The 25,771-nt window shown below is 39.1% G+C and overlaps 1 protein-coding gene across 1 annotated transcript; it reads left to right on the top strand.

Moving 5' to 3' along the window:
- The first annotated feature begins 1,671 nt into the window (after window positions 1–1,671).
- On the top strand, window positions 1,672–22,589 carry pitpnab (phosphatidylinositol transfer protein, alpha b). Its single transcript, XM_080866356.1, has 12 exons — window positions 1,672–1,874; window positions 7,241–7,271; window positions 10,341–10,486; window positions 13,235–13,326; window positions 13,929–13,936; window positions 14,429–14,503; window positions 14,849–14,932; window positions 15,046–15,123; window positions 15,667–15,777; window positions 16,625–16,747; window positions 17,628–17,710; window positions 19,093–22,589. The coding sequence occupies exons 1-11, from the start codon at window positions 1,858–1,860 to the stop codon at window positions 17,673–17,675; spliced, it is 813 nt and encodes a 270-aa protein (XP_080722482.1). The 5' UTR covers window positions 1,672–1,857; the 3' UTR covers window positions 17,676–17,710; window positions 19,093–22,589.
- Window positions 22,590–25,771: the final 3,182 nt, after the last annotated feature.

Genomic DNA, 25,771 nt, shown 5'->3' with positions numbered 1-25,771 from the left:
TTCCACAAAGCAGGTGACATAATTTGTGGGTGATCGTGGCTCAAGAGTTGGGAGTTTGCCTTGTAATCGGAAGGTTGCCGGTTCGAACCCGGCTTGGACCGTCTCAGTCGTTGTGTCCTTGGGCAAGACACTTCACCTGTTGCCTACTGGTGGTGGTCAGAGGGCCTGGTGGCGCCAGTGTCTGGCAGCCTCACCTCTGTCAGTGTGCCCCAGGGTGGCTGTGGCTACAATGTAGCTTGCCATCACCAGTGTGTGGATGACTGGATGTGTAAAGTGCTTTGGGGTCCTTAGGGACTAGTAAAAGTGATAAATATATAAATACAGGCCATTTACCATAATTTAATGTTTTAAATAAGCCTTTGTGCAGAAAAGTGGCCAAACATTTCCAAACAGAGGAGTTCTGAGCAGTTTTCTCACCAGATGTTCCTAGCATACTCTCACTAAATGTTTCCCTTAACCAGGCCTGGCAGCACTGCCACCTGATACTACACTCTAGCAGATGGTTGTCACTTGACACCTCAGCTCCTCTCACCTGCACGTCACTCATATCTGGGAACTCGGTGTAAAAAAGGCGGTGGACAGATAGATAGATAGATAGATAGATAGATATTACAGGAGGTAAAGGCAATCCCAAGATGACACAGGAATGAGTGGATGCGGGCAGACTGTTACAGATGCGCCATAAATACAGACTCCATCGTTACATAATTTTAGACTCACACATTCGCAATCACATCCCGGTCTTCGGGATGAGGGACTGCATGGATTAGGGATCTGTAATGCCTTGCTTGAAACGTGTGGTCCGAACGCCTCCGGGGTCCTTGAGTGAATTACAGATCAGCCTGTAATTCATGTGAGTTGTCATCGAGTGGGTGTGGAAGAGGATAATCACATCAGATGCAAGGACTCTGTTGGAAAGGGTTTAGAGCTGACGCACCGTGCGTCTGTGCCAGCGGTGATCTCCGTGTCATACTCTGATGATGGTGAATAACTACGCTTCTACGTCATCGTGACAGCGATGACGCAGAGTGTTGCACACCCTTTAGAAAAACGGTTCAGGGAACCTCATTTTGCCCGAATGCCAACATGAGGGTTTTTTTTTTAACTGCTTTGGGGTCTGCTGCCTTGGTTGCTAGCACAAAACACATTTCCACCCAATAAAGTCGAATATGTGTTATTTTACTCATACATACGTAACGACTCGCACCTGTTGAATTTCCGCTGTTTGTGCAGTGCGCACTTACAGGACAGGGAGGAGAGCCGAATAAAGACAGGTGTGAGGGGTGGGGCATGTTGTCTTCTGGGGACACCAGTCAAAACCCTACTCAGAGGTCAGCGATGCTTTACTGGTTTGTGTGAATAAACTTGGCACGGGTCCCGAGTGATGTTTGTTAATAATATTTGTTGAAAAAGTCTCTAAACGTTTAATGAGCGACGTTTTATGGCTTTTAGACCGCTTAAATGACCGTGCAGCTGGTTTCCTGAGGGTTGACTTACTTTTGTGTTTTTTTTTGTTTCAAACACTACCCTATAATATGTTGGTGTCTGTGAGATGTGTTCTGTGGAGTTGTGGCTCTGTGGCACCACCGCAGACCACTCCCATGACGAACCATCGCTTTCTGTGTGTTGTGTTCTCTGCACAGGCCTCGGTGCTCTGCGCGTAACAGCAACGCCGCTCCGCGGCCCCGATCAGGAAGTGAATTTGAAGAAAATAAGCGACTGTGGAGGTAGAATGACATAGGGAGCGGGAGGTGGAAGAGAAGCAAGCGGAAAAAGAAGCGACTAACAGAGGGAAGAATCGACCTGCTTTCTGGACCTGTATTGGGCTGTTATCCCGGGATATACTGCACACAAAAAATGCTTATAAAGGAATAGTAAGTAGGTGTGTGTGCAAGTGAGAGAGTGTTCGAAAAGGTAACGTGTGCGCGTTTGCCTGTCTCCCCCGTCTCCTTTCGCACCGCTGACATTGTGGCCAGTCGCCCGACCGGGAAATTGCAATAGCGCGGCCAGGGTGATGTCGAAACCCCGCACCTGCTCGGTGTCCGTGATCATTTTTCATGCATGCAACACTCTCGCCACCCTGAAGTATTCGCGGAATAAACTGAGAGGGAAATTTAGCGGCAGCTGTAGTTGCATCAGCAGCCGGCGTGGCTGTGCCCTTCACATCCTGCATCACAAGCCATCAGCTGAAATCGGGAGGCTTTCACTGTGGTGGCGAACAGAGTAATTCCCTCCGCTGTAGTGCTAAAATGACGGATGCTCGAGAGGAGCTGAGGGACAAATGGCTGGCGTAAGCCGCGTCGTGCCAGCGTCCATCCCTGTTAGCCGCTGTGGCCATGTTATTGATGCGCGGTGAAGGTGAAACGACCGATGAAGCATTCCAGCATTTGCATCTAGAGGAATGGAGACAGTGAGATGGAGAATGACCCAGGGTGGATGGTTGATTAAGGAGCAGGAGCGGTGGGAGTGGGCAGGTAGAGGAGGTGGGCGCAAAGCTTGGGGGAGAAAAGGGCAAATGGCGAGGTTTTAATGCACCAGTTAGATGTTAGAGAATTTGGCTGCTGGGCCGAAAGGATGCAATGGCACACAGTGTGGTTTTGTGGCTTGAAATGGGGAAAAAAATTAAATTGACAAATTGTTTGAATGCGTTTTTGCGGGCCTCTGTGTAACTGACTGAGGCCTGCTCACTCTTAGCTGGTGGTTAAAATAAGGGCAAGGCCGATGAATGGCAGATGAACTGGGCTGATATTGTCCTTCAAATGGAGAAAATCCTGCACGTTTTAATCATCATTGTCACACAGACAGAATGTTGTTCCTTTATTTCTTTGCTGGTGTCAGTGTGCAGTGTGTATATTAGGTTTTTTGTTCCAGGAAGCTGATGTTCACCTGTTTAAAAAAAAAGACACAAAAAAGAACGATGTGTGCTTCCTTTAGGTGTTCTGTGTTTTAGTAGTTTCAATGATATGCATCGCCTTTTAAATAAAAAAAAAAATCCAAATACATTTGGGCTTTTTTCACATTTTTTATTATAAGCATGTTTGTTGCAATTTTGTGGCAAGGTCAAACCTGAACTGTGTGGCAGAAATATCTAAAAAAAAAAAAAAATTCTGATCAGAGTCTCTCTGTCACTGGTTATTGTCTTGATTTGCCATCACATCCTCTACATTTAATCAATAAATGGCCCAGCACAAAAAGCACAGGATCAGAGTGATGGCATCCTAAAGATCTGAAGTGATTAGGGAGACTCTGGGCCTCAACAGCCAGCCTGGAAATTAATTAAATCAGTCACGATTAAATTCTAAATGTATTTACGCACTGTCAACACTCAAAGATGCTTGTACACGCACATCCACACACAGAGTTACGCACGCCAAGATACCATCATGAGGGTCAGGAGAAAAAGAACAGATCCATGTCCAGTTTCTGTAGTGCTCCTCACCTGAACCACTGACCTACATCACTCATGATCCACTTTTCTTCAGCTTAAGCACTTTGGCAGGTGTACATGCATGTAGCACCTGCTTTAGATTTTAAAAACCTGATTTTTTTTTTTTTAATAAAAACCTGATTTGATCAAAGGAATAGAAGCAGGAAAAAGAGGAAGACGGAGGGAAAATAGATAAAGAGGAAAAGAAGAAAAGACGAGCAATGCAGGATGGGTGTTTGTTTTCTAAAGCAACAAAGTGACACCTGATCTTCCTGTCAAGACCATTAGACCAAGGAGACTTGCAGAGAGTAAGAGAAATATACAATCACCGGCCATTTTGTTAGGTACACATTGCTAGTACCAGGCTGGACTCCCTTTTTGCTGTTAGATCAAGGTGCTAGAAAATTTTCTCAGATATTTGGTCCAAATGGGCAAGCTAGCATCTAGGGAAAATTGATACATTAGAGTATCAATTATAGATATCAACAGATATGTGACCTTCTATTATTGATCACACCTAATTGCTGTATTGTCAGAATCAAATTGAATTTAGTTGCCAACTTGTCTCCATTCAATCTTTGACTGGTAGCAGACTGACTCCATCTTATGGTCGGTTTTAGTGACAGCGTTGATGTGCTTGACAGTCTCATTTTGCAGAAAAACATAACTGAAGAGAGATAAGCTTATCTTACTGGATAAAACAAATGTTGACAAGGTTTAACTTTGAGGACATAATTTGCATTTAAAAAGGTGACAAATCATGGCATATGTTATTGGGATACTCAGCGTATGACAAAATGTTAAAAATCACAGTTATATCTTGTTGCAAGTGAAGTATTATGACAATATTGTACTATGGGGTGTCTGGTGAGTCCAGCCTGTAATAGCATCATAGAGTTGCTGGAGATTTGTCAGATGGTCAGGTTGGCTGTGGTGTTTGAATAATGTTCAGATTGTATTCAAATGTGCTAATGAAACATCCCTCACAACATTACACCACTCGTTTGAAGCATTAGATGGATGGATCCATGCTATTATTTTGTTTACGCCAAATTCTGACCATCCCATCCAAATGTTGCAGCAGAAATTGAGATTCATTAGACCAGGCAACATTTTTACAAGCTTATATTGTCCAATTTTGATTAGCCTGTGTGAATTTTTCTTAATTTGAGCGGCTGTAGCCCTTTAGTATTAGACATGGTTACAAATGGTTATTTGAGTCAGTGTTGCCTTCCCATCAGCTCAAAGCAGTCTGGCCATATTCCTTTGACCTCTGGCATTACTACCCCCCCCCCCCCCCCCCCCCCCCCACACACACACACACACACACACACACACACACACACACACACACACACACACAGAGAACTGCTGCTCACTGCATTTTCTCTTTTTTTGGACTACTCTCTGTAAACCCCAGGAGATGGTAGTAGGGCAAATTCCCATTATATAGTACTTTCTGAAGTACTCGGACCAGCCCCTCTGACACTAACAACAACGCCACATTCTAACTTACTTCTTTACCTTTTAATTTGATCTTCAACAGATCGCCTTAAATGCGTCCACATGCTTAAATGCATCGATAATCGCCCTGTGCCTGGGTGATGAGATATTTGCATTAACAAACAGCTGAAAAGGTGTATCTAACAAAATGGTCAGTGAGTGTAGAAGAAGCATTATGACTACTACATTTTCTGTTTTTTACACCGACAGTTAAATTTTAATATTTGCCTTAGGCACGCAGATATTTCTTTCACCATTTAAAAAGAGATGAGCAGTAATAATTTTAATGCATCAGAAAAAAACAAAACAATGTAACTGCAACCCTTGTAAACAAAAACAGAACTTATATTGGTAAATTCAAATCTCAAATGTTGTCATTTGACATTAGGGCCAGTCCCTGCCTTCTTTGCAGCATCTGGTCTACCGGTCAGTGTTTGGCTGGGACTCAGAGCCAGATTACACTCAGTGGCGAATGGGATGTAGGATTAAGTGAATTTGGGCATACCTCACACACTCGCAGAACAATCAACAAAGCTGCATACTGTACATGTGCATTCTGTGGTCTGGGATGCAGGAGGCGGTGCAGCATGTTTAAGCTGCTGCTTTATTGTGTGCAATGTAACAGAGCCCAGATGTTGTGTGTGTGTGTGCTTGCATGTTTGTGCAGAATGAGTTTTTGCTAAGATGTTGAATTCTGAATGTGTGTGGGCATCTGTGTAACTGTTAGCGTTGATGGACTGTAAAGTTTTATTTCTCCATACACATCGATGTGCCAGAGTTCTCTAATTGTGACTTTATTCATTATTCTTCATTGTACGTGATCTTTTTAAAAAAAATCAATATAAAATCCAAGAATGGGGTTATTTAATCAAAACAACAGTGCTAAGTTACATGTTGATTAATAAATTAGCATAAAACTATGAACTCATTAATAGATTACTATAATAAAAATAGTAGATTTTTCAGTATAATATTTGTATGTATACAAATATTATTGTAGCTTGTATAATGCAACATGCTATCTCAGCACTCCTAGTTGGATGTCTTATCATTATTTTTTAATGTGTCATTTTATCAATATGAGTGAAATGCAGATTTTGCAGGACAAGTTTGTTGGTGATGTGTGTATGTGGCCGTGTGTTGGGCTTCTGCATTTCCCCAGTGCTTGTTTTAAAACACAGTGATACAACAGAAAAAAATTAGACACAGCAGTTATTGGAAAAGGCAAAACAAAAACAGCAGATGAACCAACAAATGCTGCTTGTATGAGAGAAATCTGATGTCTGTTTATGTGAATTCAAGTGAATTTGACTGTTTTCGTTCACATAGCCCATATAAACATTCGGGGATTTATTTGTAACTAAGCAACAGCAAAAAGATCATGCCTTCTTTTTTTTAATGGTTCAGTGATACGAGGGTCACATTTAAATCCATTAAATTTATACTAAATGGGACTTTTAATATTTTATTTTTTTCCAAATGTCTCATATCCATCCACACAAGGATAGATTTGTTAGATTTGTCATTTACTTCATCTTAAAGAATAACTTCTGAACAACTTGTGTTATACGATGAATTGAAGTTTAGCTGCTGTCACATACTTTGTATAGTTCAGTACTGCACATCCAGATAAAGACTATTATCCTTTGCTCACACGGCACAGCAAAAAGGGTGTGTATATGAGAAAAATTGGTATTCCAATAAATATTAAGTTGAATAGTTAAACATGGCTTCTCATGTTGTCAGCTTGACATTTTCACAGAGGAAGTTCATTTCCCGCCAAAGGCACAAGAAAACACCTTTCTGGGGATTTGTACTCAGACAAGTTCAGTGTGCTTTACAAGGGCAGTTAAAAAGAACTCAACAGAGATTCTGAGAAACTTGAATTGTTCCAATGTAGCATGAAAACAGCAAAAGATCTGACTTCACAATAGCAAAATTGTCCATTTCCTATGAGAAAACCCTATGAGGAAACCTGTGGTGACAGTGGGGAGGAAGAACTCACTTTTAAAAGAATGAGCCCAAGTCTCCAACATGCCCCTGAGTCTGTCAGGGGCATGTTGGAGACTTAAGCTTCAACTGTTACATCACAACCAAAAACATTTTGAGTTTTTAGCGCATTAAAAGAAGCATCTTAAACAGTTTAAACAGAATCATCTGGATTTTCATGTCTTTTTTTGTTCATCATATTTGGTGTGAATGGAACTGTGCTGCATGTCTGCCCATTGTTCAGTATACATTACAAGCACGAGTTCAGGAGTTTTAGTGTAACATTTTGAGTAATTTCACGTATTCTTCCCTCTTTTCCAGTCGAGTGATTCTTCCTATTTCCGTGGAAGAGGTAAGTGCTATCTCAGTATATTTCAATGCGTGTAAGTGTCTCTGTGTGTTAGCGAGATTTGCTCAAGGCTCAGCCTATGTTATCTGATTTTTTTTTTTTTTTTTTAGCTCTGTGTCCTCAGAAGCTGTGTCAGTAAAGCTCCTCTTCTTTGGATTGTTTTGTGTGTTTACATTTTTGATGCCCACATGTTCTAACACATTTTTCATATATCCACACACATCCAGCCTGCATAGGAAAATCCAGCTTAAGAGAATCTCTTATCTTAGATAGACCATTGAATCCACACAGTATTTCACTGTCCTTACACTCTGTGTCTGTGTCCATCTGTCGTGTCTTGTCATCACTTCCATTGCAGTCTGCCTGTCTATTCAGGCCTGCATTGTAAATGAGTCACCTGAAACTGCTTCCATGACATCACGCTTACCCCCCACCTCCTTTTTCCTCTGCCTTTATATTTTTGGAAAATTAAAGCAGTCTAATCTACTTTTGCTAGAGACCTATGACTAATACTGCGCATTTATTACAAAATATTTAAATACATTTAAATCACTTAATCTTACTGTAGCTTAAAGCATCGGTGTGAAGCACCAGTGCGTGCTCAGACGCTGCAGTGTGCCACATAAACGCCAGATCAGTCACAGGAATTCAAGAATTCAAATCGGAGACTTGACCAAATCATACTGTTTCATATTTTCGTTTAAAATCAAAACCACGAAGCAGTGGAATGAGAAATAAGTAATGCTGATTTCCTCCGAAGGCGTTTTCAGATTTAAATGTTTCTTCTCTTAACTGTGTCTGTTTGTAGACATTATCTTATTATCTCCAATTATATCTCTTAATAATCAGGCAGATTTCCTCTAAAGCACAAGAAGTGGACACTGTGTCACAAGCAGATGCTGAAAAAGTACTGAAAAGGAAATATTTGAGTTAAATGTGACAAACCTAATCCTAAAGACAGTTAACCAACTGAATCCCATCCCTCGAGCATGTCTGTTTCCTTCTCTAAATTCAGACTCTCTGAAACAGCAGTCTTCAGTTATTTGCCATTTCACTGAGTGAAACAGTGTTTTTTTTTTTCAGTGAGACTACTGACTGTCAGAGCCTGGTGGTGGTAAAACCTCCCTGAAGAGTTTTGCTGAAATTGAATTTCCTGTCTGCTAACTTCTTGCCAAGGGCCACCGTTTAAGATAAAGCTTATCAGTACTTTATTTGCATGAAAAGTAGAAAGTTCTGGCGTAACTGGACAAAGACTGATCCCACAAGGCAAGGTCGAGTTATAATTGTCCAACGCTGTTACCCAGGAGGCTTTGCTGTTCCTGCATCCCGTTTTTTCCGTGGGTAGCTACAGTATCCATGCCTGTTCAGAGGGAACCGTCTCCAGTGTCCATTTGGCTTTCCAGTTTTTTTGGTTTGTTTGTTTTTTTCTCAGCAGATGTGTCTAGTCATTGAATAAACTCTAAGAAGCAATCATGGTCACACTCACTGCTTATTTAGAAAATGTAATAGTTTGCATATTTCAAGAAGGTCAATTAAACCTCTGTGGCTCATTTCATCTTTTTTTTTTATTGCGGCTGCTGTTGCAGAGTAATCCTTTTTTTCCAGATGAACAAAACCAACTTTCTGAAATCTAAAACATCTGGCAGTCACAACTCATCACTATGTTTTTGCACTGAACAGAGTGATCTGTGGGTACCTAAAGATGAATCCACCCCCACATGCTGGTCTTGTTACACTCAGCAGAACTAGTGCTGCGAGATGAACCAAACTTATCTTTAAACATTTGGCTTCCATTCACCATCCCCATTCATTTCATAGCTCCTGCTCTAATTATACGAGGTATCTAAAATTACTACCTAAGTCATGACTTGCCTAAGGCCTCTCACTGGACTACCAACACCAAATTTCAGAGAAGGCTCATCTTTGAGCTACAAAATGTACCGAAGACAGACAAATCATTTGATAAGGGAGAAAACTGAAAGTTGTTGACTACATAAAAATGTAATATAAAGTGCAATGTTTTAATGTTAAAAAGTCAATTTACTAAATTTACTATTTACTAGCTTTAGAGCCAGGCAGAGGCAGGAATTTTGCTGTTGATTTACTGTACACCAACATTCACTGCCTGAAAGTGAAGTGAGATCTTGTCTACCATGCTCACTTAAGGTTCATGGAGTGACAGGAGAGCATTAGATTACCACTTGACTCCATCGTGAGATGTTCTGTCAAGCTTAGTTATTTCTGTGCCCTATAAATGTATGTATATGTATACAAACGTGCCGTGGCAGGCGCAGCATATTTCTTCAGCCTAAGCATGAGTTTTTGTTGAGATTACCGCAGATTGTCAAATCCTCTTTGTTTCCTGCTTGCCAGGTTTTGCTGACCGCAAGAGAAACTTGCATTGTGTGTAAACACATAATCAGCGTTTTCATCATTTGAATTTAGTGAATGACACAGAAGTGCAGGAAGTCATACCTGGCAACGTCTGAATACAAAGAATAACTTTTATATGTCTCCTGTTAAAAGGTCAGAATACATAATAAATCAACTTGTCCCATCGTTGCGATGTTGTAAGCGTGTCTGCGTTCTGGTCCAGCTTTGTGCAGAGGTTATATGTGGATTAGAGGTGATTAAAAAATGAAAGAGGCATTGTCCTGTGCTTAAACAATCACATGCATACTTGGGATCAGGGAGAGGGGGGTGAGATGAAGACAGAGGCGTGAGACTGAGAAGTCGTGAAAGAGAAAAACAGTCGGGTGCGACATAAAAGTAGACAGGATGAAAATAAAATGTGGAGAGCAAGCATAAGTATATGGGAGATTATGAGAATTCAGGAAGAAGGAGAGGAATATGGAGCAATCAAGGAAAAGAGCCAAAGAAAAAGATGAAATGCACATGAAAAAATATACCTGTGTTTCACTGCGAAAGCGCTCTCATCTGGGTAATAATACATTGTAACTTCAGCATGTGTTCTTTTAAGGTAGACTTGAGAGGAAGTAGCTTTTTATTTGTCCCTTTAAGCCATGTTTTTACATCAATCCAACTATTTTTATATATTTTTGTTTTTTCCAGTACCAGGTTGGCCAGCTGTACTCTGTGGCTGAGGCCAGTAAGAATGAGACGGGTGGAGGAGAAGGAGTGGAGGTGCTAAAAAATGAACCCTATGAGAAAGATGGAGAGAAGGGACAGTACACACACAAAATATACCATTTGCAGAGGTAAGTATTTGTACAACAGGTTTGCAGTGTCAGACGATGCAGAAGAAGAATCTTGCATTCGATTCATTCATTTTTCTATTTCATATATTTGTACGTCTATTATCCCGTTACTTCAAAGTCTTAATTATATTTACTTCAGCTTCATTATATAAAGCAGCAGTTAACAACAAGGACACCATCAAGAGCCCTAATAATCTGATGATACCCTATGAGCAAACTCTTGGTGACAGTGGAGAGGAAAAATTCCCTTTTAGAAGGAAGAGCTGTCTGGCAGAACCAGACTTAGGGATCGATTGGAGAGGAAAGAGAGTGCATAAAATAGTAACACAGCATAGCATGCAAACTGGCAAATAAACACTTGGGCAGTGGAGACATAATCAGTCAATTATAGCAACACTTAGCACTTCCCACCCCAGAGAATATTTCTCGTGAATCCCAAGTGGGAGCTGGTTTCACAGGAGAGAAGCCTGATAGCTGAAGGCTCTGCTTCTTATTCTACCATAGTAAGCCTGCACTCTGACAGTGGGATGCTTTACTGGGATAATGTTTTACTATGAGGTCTTTAACATTTGGCATGATCATTCGGAACTTAGTTTGTTTAGAAGGAGAAATTTGATCTCTCATTCCAGTCCATGTTAGCACTGTCACTGCAGTGTTTTGGATCAGCTGAAGGCTTTTCAAGAAGCTTTTAGGAAAACCTGATAGTAAGGTTGGGGTTCTGGACTGTTTGTTAACCTACAAAGATCTAAATATGCTGATAGCACACTGATGCATGTAAGTAAGCTACCAGAAGCAACCACATGTAGTTTCTGCCAGAGGTGGGACCAAGTCATTGTTTTGCAAGTCTCAAGTAAGTCTCAAGTCTTTATCCTCAAGTCTCAAGTCAAGTCTCAAGTAATGTCAGGCAAGTCAGAGTCGAGTCTCAAGTCACTGGTGTAAAAGTCCGAGTCAAGTCACAAGTCTGAAACTTTGAATTTCAAGTCCTTTCGAGTCTTTAAAAAAAACAAACGAAAAAATAATGTTGCAGTTATGCTAAATGTAAATATTAGACCATGTAATTTTTAAATCTGTGTTTTTCTCAACACATGACAAAATAGTGAACTTAGAAAATATACACAAATTGTGAAATTGCACCTCTTTAAAATGCAGCTCAATTAAACCTAGCTCCAAGAATAATTTTCACCGACAGTTCTGAGATAAGCTGCATGTTATTCTTGGATGCGGTTGTAGGACCAGCTTTAAAATCGCATGACAAAAATATCATACACATTAAAAAAAACTGTATCACCAACGTAGCCTGGACAACATTTGCTAGTTAGATGAAGTCAGCTATCTCATCGTAGCATATTTATATGCATATTTATAATCATACGGTTCTTGGAGTGAGTGCATACACTCATGAAGTTTAGTAACTTCAGGTCACTGCAACAAGCCCAGGTACAGTTTACCGACGGATGGGTACAGGACCTTGAAATGCACCGTGTAGAACGAAAGACCATCGTACGTATCATAAGTTTACCAGTCTCACAAATCGTCTTCATAAATACACATTCCTTAACCGTTTATTAATAGGACCTTTGAGCTCAACGGTAATTAATTAGTAGTGGAAATAATTTCTGGTACCCATCACAGAAATGTAGCAGTGACAATAATATTGTATGCTGTAATCGTACTGGGCAATTAGTGATACAAAAAACCTGTTTTATCCTGTGAATAAAAGTATATATTTTTGTCAGTGTACCATAATAACAGAAGCGAAACGCAATATTGTGTCAGGACAATTCACTATTTATGCACAATAAATAAAGGAGCATAGCGCGACAATTTCTGTTCAGCGCCAGACTTGCTTGTAACCTATATCACCAATTATGTTATGAAAATGACGTATTAACTACTACAAAACACTGACCTTCGTGTAAATGCTTGGAGCAGACTAACCTGTGAGCTGGAGTGTTCTGGGACGTTATATTTGGTCTTTGAATGGCTGCAATCCAGGCCATCCGTCGCGTCTTTGTTACTTCGGAAACATGAACAATTTCTCTTCAACGACGTAATCCGATAACAACCGATCTCTTTACCCGTCGGCTTCCCGTGGCTGTCATGCGACCGGCTATTGCAGTTAATAATACAACAGCTTCTTGACATTTTTGTGTTTCTTTTTATCGCTGTATAACTGATTTTAATTGAAAGCCTGCGTGCGCTAGTACCGCTTGCCACGAGTTCCCAGAATCCTTTGCGGTTCTACCCGTGAATGACGTCACATTTTCAATCTCTATATAATATGCATGTTAAATTTTATATTTGGGGTAAAATATCAAGTCTTTTCAAGTAAACCGGTTCAAGTCCAATTCAAGTCCCAAGTCATTGGTGTAAAAGTCCAAGTCAAGTCACAAGTCTTAGAACATTTTTTCAAGTCAAGTCTAAAGTCATAAAATTAATGACTCGAGTCTGACTCGAGTCCAAGTCATGTGACTCGAGTCCACACCTCTGGTTTCTGCCTATCAAGGTTTTAGTGCTTTTGTTGCTTTAGATCTTTATAGTGGGCATTCATATGTATTATAGCTATTCATGTTTATATTGCAAAGCTAAATCTAAAGCTTAATATAAAGGACTTGGTCAGGTAAAGGAAGGTTTTGCTGTGATGCTTAAGACCTCCAATATGAGAACTTATAATGAAGTTAAATAACTGAAATAAAAATGCTTTAAAATTAACTAGGCTTGTTTTCTCTTCACTCCTCTGCCCTGCAGTAAAGTGCCATCATTCGTCAGAATGTTGGCTCCAGCTTCAGCTCTCAATATCCACGAGAAAGCCTGGAACGCGTACCCATACTGTCGCACAGGTACGACACACATACACGCAGAGACACTTTATACCAGCACACAAAATGCTTAATCTCTGTGCTTTTGGTAATATTTATCACATAAAATACAGATTTGATTTGTGACATTTATCAGAATCACGTGTTTTTGTAGCTCAGGGATGCCTCGCTCAGTGGATTTTATTTGTGAAAGAAATATACCTTTTTTTTTGTTTAATAGGGGTTTAAGATAACTGATTTAAATAATGGCGCACACTCTTGCTAACTGTGTGTCTCTGGGTCTTTGTCACCTTGAAAGAGTAGCTGAATAATTTACTGTATGCCCAGAGAGAAGAGCCGTGCAATCACTCGAGCCTTTCAGGCTGAGATCACACACAGCCTGCCAGTTGCCAGACAGCCATCTGTCACACAAACACACAGAACAGGCAAAGGCACAACCTGTACCTACACACACACACACACTGACAACTGGTGTTTAACAATTCCTCGTGACATCTGTACATTGTCCAGTACTGTTAATGCGTATTGGTAGTGTTTCGTAGTGTTTTCAAATGTTCCTCAACTCAACTATTCTTGTGTTTCTCTCTGTCTGCTCCTGCGCTGTCTGCCATCGGGCTCTGCAGTCATCACTGTAAGTATGCGTGTTTACTTTGGAAATCGTGTGCGTTGACACAAAAGACACCTCAAACCTTGATGCTGAGAGAGAGAGAGCGAGTTAACCTGAAAGTTGAGAAAGACATGTGATCTATTTCAGTGGTGAAGCAGCAGGCGTAGTCAGACACCATTACTTTGTGTGTGCTTCATGTATTACTCAAGCTATGGGGACCTAAATCTGTTCACACAATATGGAGATGTGTTCTTCTATTGGGGCGGGGGGCTCCCTATTACAGAAATCATTAAAAACTTTGATGAGGACATTTTTGTTAAGGTTAAGTTTAGAAATGTTTAATTATGATTAAGGTGATTAGGGTTACAGTAAGTTAATGTAATGTCCTCTTAAGTCCTGGATACACAGCTGTATGCGCTGGTGTGTGTGTGTATGAGAACAGGAGTTAGGTGATATTTTAAGATCCTTTGCTTACTCTTCCTGTTTCACTCAATTTTACTTGTGTTTTCTCTGCAGAATGAGTATATGAAAGATAACTTCTTGATCAAGATTGAGACATGGCACAAACCTGACATGGGACACCTTGAAAATGTAATTATTAATGGCAATAATGACCTTTGGTGCTACATGCAGCAAGTTGAATGTCCATATTTTGAGTGGAAACAATGCAGATGGCACAAATGTGGTTGGGTTTTTCTTTACAAAATGTTTAATTTATCGATGGTGAGGTTTATAGTCTATTTTCCTCTCCTTGTGGTTGTGTTTTCTGTTGTTTAGTGGTTTCCTAATCAAAATCTGCTTCATAATATTTACTGGGACAGTGCTACTATACATGCATAAATGTAAATGTTATGTTATTAAAAAGCTATTTTATTGCCTGGAGAAACTTGCCTTCAGACACAGTATCTAGTTTTGTTCTCTCTGTCTCTGTTTCAGGTACACGGTTTGGATGCCGAAACCTGGAAGAAAGTGGATGTAGTCTATATTGATATTGCAGACAGAAGCCAAGTGGAACCAAAGGTGAAAACATCACCTTAAAATCAATGAGACCATCACAGCATCTAGCTTTCATACTTACGTGTCACCTTATACATGTTGTTTATTGTTGGGGGGCTTTTGCCATTTTTCTTCAGGATTACAAGCCTGAAGAAGATCCTTGCAAGTTCAAGTCAGTGAAGACAGGACGAGGACCTCTAGGACCAGACTGGAAGGTGCAGCTTTTTTGTTGTAAACATCTCAGTAGGCAGAGGCACATTTTTCAACCACTTTAATGTTAATCACTGATGTGCAAAATACAAAATATATTCGCACTGATACTTGTTGCTTAGCAACTATGATGTTTAGCCAGTGATGCCTGATCTGTGCAGAACAAAATTTGGTCATATGCAGCAATATAATGTAGCCACAGCTGCTTCTAAGGACATTAGGGTCCTGTCTTTTATCAGTTTTTCCTGAGTGGTTTTATTTAGTTGAATGGTTTTAGAAGCCAGCCCTTATTTACAGTTAGTATATATTATAGTGGATTTTTTAATCAATACTTTTAGTTTTAGAGCCTTTTTATTATTGTCAAAAGGTGTTGGAGAAAATCAGGAGAAGTGATGACCTCTGGATTTCTAAAACATTATTTATAGCCCTCAGTGTATCTTTATTGATTAAATATTAGTTGAATAGAGGCAAAGGTCCAGACATACAGATGTGTTATGCCTGAGGAACATTTGGTAACGTAAAAAAAGAATGTGTTTATGTACTTGCAGAAGGAACTGCCTAACAAGAAAGACTGCCCACACATGTGTGCCTACAAGCTGGTCACTGTCAAATTCAAGTGGTGGGGCCTGCAAAATAAAGTGGAGAATTTCATTCAAAAGGTTTGTTGAGAGGTTTTTTGTTTTATTTGCTTTTTACCTTATTATCATTTTGACACAACCAGGAAGCTACAGGTGATGGCCTGCTACTGAGGAGGGTTTATTGATAAAAAAGTCATTTACATTGTTTATCCTGCGGGACATATCCTTTTTTTCCTTCCTTGACAATATCTGTTAATGGCTGTTGCACCACGGTGTGTTATCCTTTGCACACATACAGTAAATCCTGACCGCTTGAGGTAGTAATGGAAAAAGGCACCACTCACTATCATGTCTTGACGCATGCTCATTCATCCAGGTAAATAAATACCAAAAGACTGATTCTGTTCACCTTGATGAAGCCTTTTTAGTGGGAGGAATGGTACTCCGTGAATTGTACTTATGGCCATTGATCCATGGTCATTGATCAGTGGAATTTGATCAGTGGTTGTCTGTGAAGGTTCTCAGTCAGAAGGTTGATCAGTGGTTGTTGATCAATGGTCATTACAATTTGCTTATTAATGATCAAGAAACTGACCTCACAGCCCATTGTTCCTTCAGTGGTGCTGGTTTCAGTCGTTATGCAAATGTACTGTTTATAAGATCAGGGAAACCTGCAGTCAGCTCAGACTGAAGAAGTCACTTGAATGAGTGATGAAATGTTTCTCCCAATGAAAACTCTACATCCAGATGAACAGAATCAACCTTTTGGGACTAACTATCATGTTCCACATGTAAGCTGCCAGGCTCTCCGCGATAAACGGGGTAAAAGATTGGAAACAGGATGAAATTACACATCTCTTACGTTAAGAAATCCAGCTCCTTTAACTAATCCATAACTTTTCTCTTTATTGTTTCTGTTGTCTCACAGCAAGAGAAGCGTTTGTTCACTAATTTTCACCGCCAGCTGTTCTGCTGGATTGACAAATGGATTGAACTGAACATGGAAGACATACGTCGCATGGAGGAGCAGACACGTAGGGAGCTGGATGAGGTAAGCCAGGCAAGATTAAATTGAACTTGATACAGTGTATCTTTTAATGTTTTCTACCACATACCAACAGTTCGCTTTCCCCTATCACCTCCTGCAATTCTTCTGTGGGGACACAGAAGCGTTCTTAGGGCAGCCATGAGACATGGTCGATCTGGCGTGTTCTGGGTCTGCTGCACAGTTTTCTTCTAATTGGGAAAAGACCTTGACTGTCTCTTTTCGATGTAGAGTTCCTCTACATGTAGTCTCTCTTAGTCCCTCTCATAGGATGATCACAGACACCCCTTAAAGCAACCTAGTTTATGCTGCTTGTGTATTATTCTTTTGACCAGGATCAACCAGTAGATATGTAGCTTTGCATCCGTCATCAAAACAACAGACCTGTACAGCACTCAGCTGTTGTACTGGTGCTGTACCAGATTTGCCTGTCATTCTGTCTCACTCATGAACAAGCCCAAGAGGTACTTGAACCCCTCCACTTAAGATGACACCTTAATCCCAATCTAGAACAGGAAACCCAATCTTTTCAGGCTGAAAACCATGACCTCAGTCTTAAAAGTGCTTATTCCCTGCTATTTAACACTTAGTACAGACCAGGTCAAGGCCATGCCACAGTTTGATGAAGCCAACACCATGTAAACACCTTGTTATAAGTAAGGCTATGATTGTAGTCCTTTGCAGACACACACACAGACAGCTGTGGAGCAGACAGACATACTTTATTATACTACTTCTGTCTGCTTGGAAGATGCAGTTCTTTCATATGCAGCAGCTCAACTTCTGCGTATTTCACACACATATTTCGTTGCCTTGAAATGTTGTGATTACTAGACACTAAAGCAAACAATTAAAAATTTATTGTGTGATTTTTCTCTTTTGTCAGATGAGAGTGAAGGACCCTGTGAAAGGGATGGTCGCTCTAGAGGACTGAGGCTGTATTGGACCGTGAATGCTGCTGCTCATCAGGTGAAGTTATTTTTGTCCTTTGTGTGATTGTAAATTAGTGCCATGACATGTTAATTGGAATACTGAATTTTTTCCCCCAGTCTAGCTGCTCATTGTAATTTCCCAAATCCAAGGTGATGTGTTCAAATTGTTTGCGTTGTTTGACCAGAAACCTCAGTGTTTTTTTTCTTCCGTAGTTAAGAAATTAATCAATTAGCAAAACCTTTGTCTTGTTTTAAGCTAAACCTTAGTGTCCAAGAGCCCTTTAAATGATCTCAGATATCAGTTACAGTGTATAAGTAACAAGAAATTGCAGCCAGTGAATGAAGTTATATGGTTATTAGGGATCACAAATGTTGGATTATTGAATCTAAAACAGCAGAATGTGACCTTAATAAGTCGCCAATTAACACATTTAACAGGCTTTTTTGTTGCTAAATTCTTCACTCTGATTATCGGCTAGTTCACATGCATGTTGTTGCTGGAAATGAGGTTCACAAGAGCAGGCACGCTTGAATTCTGAGTACATTTGAGAAAAGCATCCAACTAAATTTACATATATATTTAGTTACATGCTAACTAAATAGTATGCTTTTAGCATGCCACTAACTGCATGCAATTTATTTTAGCATGCAATAAACAATAAAGCAGAGGTGTGGACTCCAGTCACATGACTTGGACTTGAGTCAGACTCGAGTCATTACTTTTATGACTTTAGACTTGACTTGAAAAAATGTTCTAAGACTTGTGACTTGACTTGGACTTTTACACCAGTGACCTGGGACTTGAATTGGACTTGAACCGGTTTACTTGAAAAGGCTTGATATTTCACCCCAAATCTAAAATTTAACACGCATATTATGTAGAAAGTGTGCGCCATTAATTCAGTTCATTCATTCATTTATTCAAACCACACTCCATACGTATGTGTGCATGAGCTGTAGCACAGCCAATCAAATTAACCAGATTTTTTTTAAGAAGGAAAAAAAAACGCTCAAAAATGCTGCAAGGAGTTATTTTTTTTCAGGTACATAAATTATGAAGTAGTCAACACAAAACCGAAATGCAATATGCAAAACATGCAAGAAGAGAATCACAGAATCACAGACAGAGATGGAACAACTTCTTTTTTTTTTAAAGACTCAAAAGGACTTGAAATTCAAAGTTTCAGACTTGTGACTTTACTCGGACTTTTACACCAGTGACTTGAGACTTGACTCTGACTTGCCTGACATTACTTGAGACTTGACTTGTGACTTGAGGATAAAGACTTGAGACTTACTTGAGACTTGCAAAACAATGACTTGGTCCCACCTCTGCAATAAAGGAAATTAATTGTTTTTTAGGCAATTAAAAAAAGCAGACAATGTAAGTGATGACTGTCTTTCTGTCTTCTCTTTTAGATCAGAATATCCAGACACCAGCGGATTCACATCCTCCTTTTGTCTCAACTGACGCAACATCCGACCGGCCGGTCCAAAGCCCACCTCTTGCAGTCCAATTTGGTTTCAGGGACCTGGACCCAGTAAACTTCCAGTTTTCAGCTGATGTTCTCCGTCCTTCCCTCCTCTCACACTCATCTGTACTTTTGGTTTCTTTTTTTGATCTAGTGTCCCCATGTTAATTGCTCTGAGGCCTCCAGTAGCAAAATTATAGATCTTGTCAGTCAGTCCTCTCTTTCTGTCTAAATTGTTCTAAACTACAGAGAATAGTGTCATTTATCTCTGCAATTTAGGATTTATTTCTATTTAGGATATCCCAGTAGTGTATATATAAAGTATATCGGAGAGTTGAATAATTGTACTGAAGTACATATATATGTGTATATACATATATATATATATATATATATTAAAAAAAAAACAAGATTTTTAAAATGATTCAGTACATTTTCTGAGTGGATGTTTATTTTTTTCCAGATCAAGCCAAGCTGTATGCTCAGTGCTGTGTTGCTTGTTTGATCCTTTAATTTCTTCTTTTTTTGTCATTGTATCTCCTTTTCTCCATTTGTGTCATGCAGTGTTTCCCTTTCTTATTGAAATCGATTTGCAAATCTACAAATCCCAGCTGCAAGGTTGGGATTGTGCTAAGAGTTTTGTGTTATCTCTGCTATAAATCTGACCTAACAGATACGATTTTTGCCCCCGTAAAGATGTTGACAAGTTCATTAGCTTTTCTGCTGCTTTGTGAATGTGTGTTTGCATATATATATATATATATATGTGTGTGCGTGTGTGTGGTTGTGGCAGGGCTTAGTGGTGTGTGTCTTTGTAACATTGCTAGGTCACCAAGTTTTTCAGCTGTATTTTTCATGCCTCTTTCAGCAGATCCTCCCCAGTTTCATTTGGCTGTTCGGGGTGCTCGAAATTGCCGTAATTGAAGATTGTGTCTGAATAAGTATAGAGTAATGCATATAAATAGAAATACAGAGAGAGCAAAAGCTGAGAGGGGTGCTGGTAAAATGTGTCACCCTGCAAAATAAAAAATATAGAGCAGACAACTGGAACAGTCATAAACAAGTGTAGGCCTGTGTCTTTTTTTATTCTTCTGTTGGTGACCTGTGCTGTCATTCTGCATCAGGTCTTGCCTTGTCATCCGTTGTGTCATCTTCAGTGGATAAATGGTGTTATCCAGCAATAGCAATAACTATCATGACACACTGGTCTCTCCTTGGTCATTGCAGTTTTAGTAAACTGGAGCGCCTCAACTCAAGAGGGCTCAAGTTGCTTACTCATCATTAAATTCCATGTTTATTGTCTTTGCATGGGTTGATTTCTCTTGTGGGATCTAAAGGTTGCTATTTAAATTTGTGTTTTGTTTTGGAGGGGATTTTTCTGGGTGTATGCATGAGTGTGAATGTGTCATGCAGGGTAGTGAGTGTCTTTGTAGAAAGTTGATCCTAGTTACAAACAAGGAACAAATTAAGCTACAGCGGGCACTATTTTGTTTTTCTTCTTGCTGGTGTTTGTTTGGCCTCCTTTGCCTTCCTTCCGTCCTGTCATCTACTTCACATCCTGCACATGTTTTAACAGTATGGAAAGCTTAAAGAGAAAGCAACAGGTAACGAGACAAGAAAATGATTATGGACATTTTGCACTAACAAGCTAATATTAGTTCATGTAAAATAATTTAGAAACTTTAAAATAATAGATAAATAAAGCCTATTTTTTGTAGTTTATGCACAATCATTACTAAAGTACAATAATGCATACTTACTGAATTTTGTAGTATAAATATCAATTTCACTATTGGGTTTTTCATTTGCAATTACTAAATAAACATGGTATCGATCAAGTACTGTCATCAGTCAAAATGACGTCTGTCCCAAGCATTGCAAGAATTATTTCTTCCATTGACTCTTTAATTAGGATAAGTTATTTGCAGAAATTCTTAAAAATGCAAAAGTTTTCTGGAAGACTTCCAGAAGTTACTCTCATGTTAAGCTACATTAATCTAAAGGACTATTACGCTGAATCTGGTTAGATTCAGGTTTTCAGTTTACAGGGAAACGTGGAGCTGAATTGGCTCAGCCCTAACCCTAATTAACAAGAAAGGTAAATGATTGACAGACATTTGAGCATTGTCTTTGAGCCTAATCTAATGTGCACACACATTACTGATGAATTATTAAAAGGGACTGTTCTGAGGATCATTATCAACCTTGTGAACTATAAATTTTAAAAGGATAATGTTTGATCTTTTTATGTTTGCATATGCCAGATTACTTGAATAAGGCCATCGTGGCAAACATTTTTCTGTTGCCTCCTCTTTGACTCCAAAACACTGGCCCTGGATATTCAATCCCTGCACCTCTGTGTCCATCAAGTGTCTCACTCAGTGTCTGTGATGGGGCTACCAACTGATTCATGGAGGTTTGTGGATGTACTGTATGTACTGACTTTGTAAATAGTAAATAAATTATTGTAGATGAACACATATATATAGATCAGACTGTCCTGCCAAAGCCTACAGCACACCTCTTAACACTTGATCCTCTTAATTAATCGCTATCTACTCAGCATTACACACCCCACGCTGGCCACAGGATCAGAAAATGTTGAGTTCTAGTTGCTGAATTTAGTAGTGGTAAGACATTTTGAGGAATATTGTCAACTGTAGTCATAAAAAGGCATTCTTACATATTGTTATAGATGTTTAGGCTGCTCAAGTGAAGCAGCACTTCACATTTGGAGGAAAAAATAAGAAAAGAGCCTGTTTACTATTTCCTGTCTTTCATTATTCCCTCACAGGTACCACATCTCATTGGCAGGACAGTGTATAAATATATATTTTTGTTCTGAATGTTGTACCTCTGTTGTCAGTCTCTGAACTACACTGACTTCTCTCTGCAAAGGAACGGCAGCTTGGGTCACTTCATTGATCCACATAATTAGCTGATGGCGTCGGCCCTTCGTGACGCCGGGGTACGAGTTAGACTTTGCCCTCCTGTGGTTAGCAGTGGGGGAATCGAGGGGAAATTATTCTACATTTCGGAGCAGCTTCAACTGGGTGCTGGAGTGTTGGAGCTTAAAGCTACACGTGAGAAAGGACAAAAATATGTGGTTGTTTGAGAACAGATACTGATGTTTTTAAAAGTCTGAACCTACAAACTTGTGAGAGAACGTGGTTTAACAGAGACAATCTCATAGTTATCTGTTGTTAGATTCCTCGATTTATAATCAGAGTATGAAACCAAATGATTCCATAATAATCCCAAACTGTTTTTAAATCGTTAAATCTCTCTTTCTCTCTCTTACTTTCTCTCTCTCTCTCTCTCACTCCTGTTAACTCGTCTCCTGTTTTTCTTTCTTTTATTGTGAATTTGTGCCTTTTTGTCATTTTATCTTCTAATAACACTACTGTACATTGGAGACATAAAGAACTAAATAAAAAGAAACAAAGCAACTGTACATAAGTTTGATGTGAATGCTTTTTTTAAAATTATTTTAATGGATGTCATCGGTGTGAGATTATTTAAACATGGAAGACAATGTATGTTTCCTAAATGCAAGGGAAAAGTGACAGACAGACAGACAGTCAAAAAACGGTTCAAATATAAGCTAAAAAATGAACATTGACTTGCCTTGGCAAAATAAATCAAAACAGTTGTTGAAATCATCAAATGTTAATTAAAGCTACAAAGTATGACTTTTGAATATTATTCTTTGGTGCCCCTGGTGGACCTATAAAACACACAGACAGCAGACACCACACACATACAGACACAAACACTGTAGGCAGGGTAGAATTAATCAGGCTTTTTGTGGCAAAGATTACTTTAAATCCTGATTATGAGGCAGAGGATGGGCTGGGGCTGAGAGCTGCTACATATTTTGTTAGATGGTGATGAAACTACACAGTGTATGGATGTTTGAGAGGGAATATTTGACTTTACTAATGAACCACTGAGGATATTTTAGCTTATCAGTAAAAAGAAAACTGAGCTTACTAGTTGAAATATGAATGAAAAATTTATTTTGGTTCTTGAATCTAAAGATCAGAAAGTATTAATCAAGTTTTATGTTGTGATTTTGTTTGTTTTAATCTTTGTGTCTGTTCTGTTGATAACCTTTCTTCTTTCTTCCTATAGATGGCTTATTTATATCATGCACAACCATCCTGCAAGACCACAAAAATAACAGAATGAATCCCCGTAATTAAAGCATTACGCAGTCAATAAAATCCTTATAAAGTAGCATTTTAATGTGTAATGCAGAGCACCTTTCACATTCCATACTGTTAAGAAAATGAAGGATTGTTTCATACAAAGCAGGCTTTAGTGAAGCAAATGCCATGTCAATAAACAGACATGTCTATTCATAAACACTTTCTCACTGGGTTGTTAACCAACCTGGGATAATAGCTTGATCCGATGTTACGCTTAAGTCCAGCGTGGGCTGTGTGTGGGAATTTGCACCCAGGAGGGGAGCAGCTGAGAACAAAGTGAGGAAACCAAAAACAGTATCAAACAGTCAAACCAGCCTCACCACAGGAAAACAGATTCCCTTTGGACATCTCTGTCATCTGTGCACACAGCGTCTACTGCTTTTCCGGATACCACAAGACAGACACACAGACAAAGGTAATGGTTTAGTTAGACAGAGGGATGCTTTTGTTCTCATAAGGCAAAACGATCTCAGTAACTTGTTTGCGTGGGGTTTTTTGTTTTTTGGGTTTTTGTTACAGCACACTAGCAGTTGGCAAGTATGAATACGGCACAACAATCTGTTTCTCTTGCAATCACTGGTCAATTTAAAATACCAAAGTTAGGACTTCGTTACTTTTTCAAGGAGGGGCTTATAATAAGGGTAAAGAAAACAGAAGTTAGTAACATTGTTATAAAGAACAAAAAACTTGTCAGTGAAAAACAACTAACTTAATTGATGCATAATTAAAATTAAATAATATCGATAACAAAAGTTGACACTAGAATAGAAGACTAAATAAAATAATTTCTGCCTTTTAAATTGTATTTTTTTCTTCTTTGATAAAAATTTGCATATTGTCATAGCCTCGATTATTATATTGTGACAAGTTGTTATTGTGGTTAATATCTACACTGATATACGATGAAATTGACCTCACTAGCTAATTTGGCTAATGTTCTAAACAGTTAGCTAGGTAAGAAATTACATATTTTGCTGTGGATCTAAATTAAGAGCACAACAACAATAAAAGAGATAAAATGTAAAGACACTGGACTTACATATGTTATGTGGGTAGTCATATTGCCAGTTTAACAGTAGACTAATATCTATATCTATATGAACTACCATCAACTACTTTGCTAAAAGAGTGTTAGCCATAACAAATATGTTAGCGTGCAGCTTGTTGTGCACATTGTTGCCCCCAGGTGGCCAAATGAAATTCAGTTGAATTTAATTTTAATGTGTCCAATCACAGCCATCAGCAAGGGTTGGTGGTGAGGAAGAAACCCAGAAAAACAAATAATCTAAGCTATCATAACAAAGCCACAGTTATTATAGAAATAATTTCCCCCAGGGATCAATAAAGTATTCTGATTCTGATTCTGATTAGACAATTTTGACACAAACAGGACAAGGTGTTGCTGTTACAGTCTAGTCACAAGTCCAGGACATTGTTGTTGTTTTCTTTACTTACTTTAAAACTAGTTCAAAGGCCAGAGCAGCCAACGGCAACAAATATGCATTGCACCCACTATTTATAATTAGCTTTAAAAAGTCAAATAATTTCTACAGCATTTTTGATAAAGTTTTATTTAAAATATGTCCAAAAATGACTCTCAAGTCTTCCTGTGTTTACATGTGATCTTCAGGGCACTGTCACTTTAACACGGCCGAGGCTAACCATGATTAGACGTGATTAAAAAGCAATTTGAGAAATGACTCCGGGGCATCCCTGTCAGGTTTGGCTTTGTCTGTTTAGTTATTTTTGCCCGGCTCTGGTCTATGCTCCCAGCAAACTGAATGTAGTAAGGATAAAGCGTATGGCATTTCTATTTGCTTACATTTTTCCCAAGCCTGTGTGTATGTGTGCCTACAGGGGAGAAAATGAACACCGGAAGGGGTGGAACAGACAAGTGCAGGTAAGACCAGCACAATTCTGTCTTTGTCTCCTAATGTAAATGAAAGGATACAAAGTAGGTAGGAACAAAGTCAGAGATGGAAATAAATGTGAGGGAAAGCACAGATCACATGTAGAGATAGTAAAACAAAAGAAAGTAACCCTCCCAGCTTGCATTTCATAATCAGTTTCATAATCTTTATAAGTAACTTGTGGCTGCTGGATCTGAGTATTAATAGATCTGCGAGAAAACTTAAATAGTATTCTATTCATCATTTCTGACCAGTGGGCCCCTTGATTATCTACTTAACACCTCTGCTTGCTAAAGAATTTGCCCTAAGACTTTGCATGTGACACTGTTACATGAACTGAAAGGGAGGATTGGGACACCAAGGATTATAAATACTTTTCTTTATTCCTGTCCCCATTTCTTCGTATTTTCCACAGGCATCCAAATATTTTATTATTTTTGCTTTACAGCCATTAATAAACCATTCAGCTACATACACTTATTCAGTAACACACAACAATCAGCAT

The sequence above is a fragment of the Rhamphochromis sp. 'chilingali' genome (genome assembly GCF_963969265.1).
Source record: "Rhamphochromis sp. 'chilingali' genome assembly, chromosome: 19".
NCBI classification, from domain to species: Eukaryota; Metazoa; Chordata; class Actinopteri; order Cichliformes; family Cichlidae; genus Rhamphochromis; species Rhamphochromis sp. 'chilingali'.
The sequence above is the reverse complement of the archived record's forward strand: the minus strand, read 5'-3'. Positions and strand labels throughout refer to the sequence as shown.

What these genes read in the sequence shown, in the direction of transcription:
- pitpnab (XM_080866356.1), top strand. An exon ending in AAAATATACCATTTGCAGAG is followed by an intron (nt 10,487 to 13,234) that starts GTAAGTATTTGT and finishes TCTGCCCTGCAG; the next exon opens with TAAAGTGCCATCATTCGTCA. An exon ending in ACATGGGACACCTTGAAAAT is followed by an intron (nt 14,504 to 14,848) that starts GTAATTATTAAT and finishes TCTCTGTTTCAG; the next exon opens with GTACACGGTTTGGATGCCGA.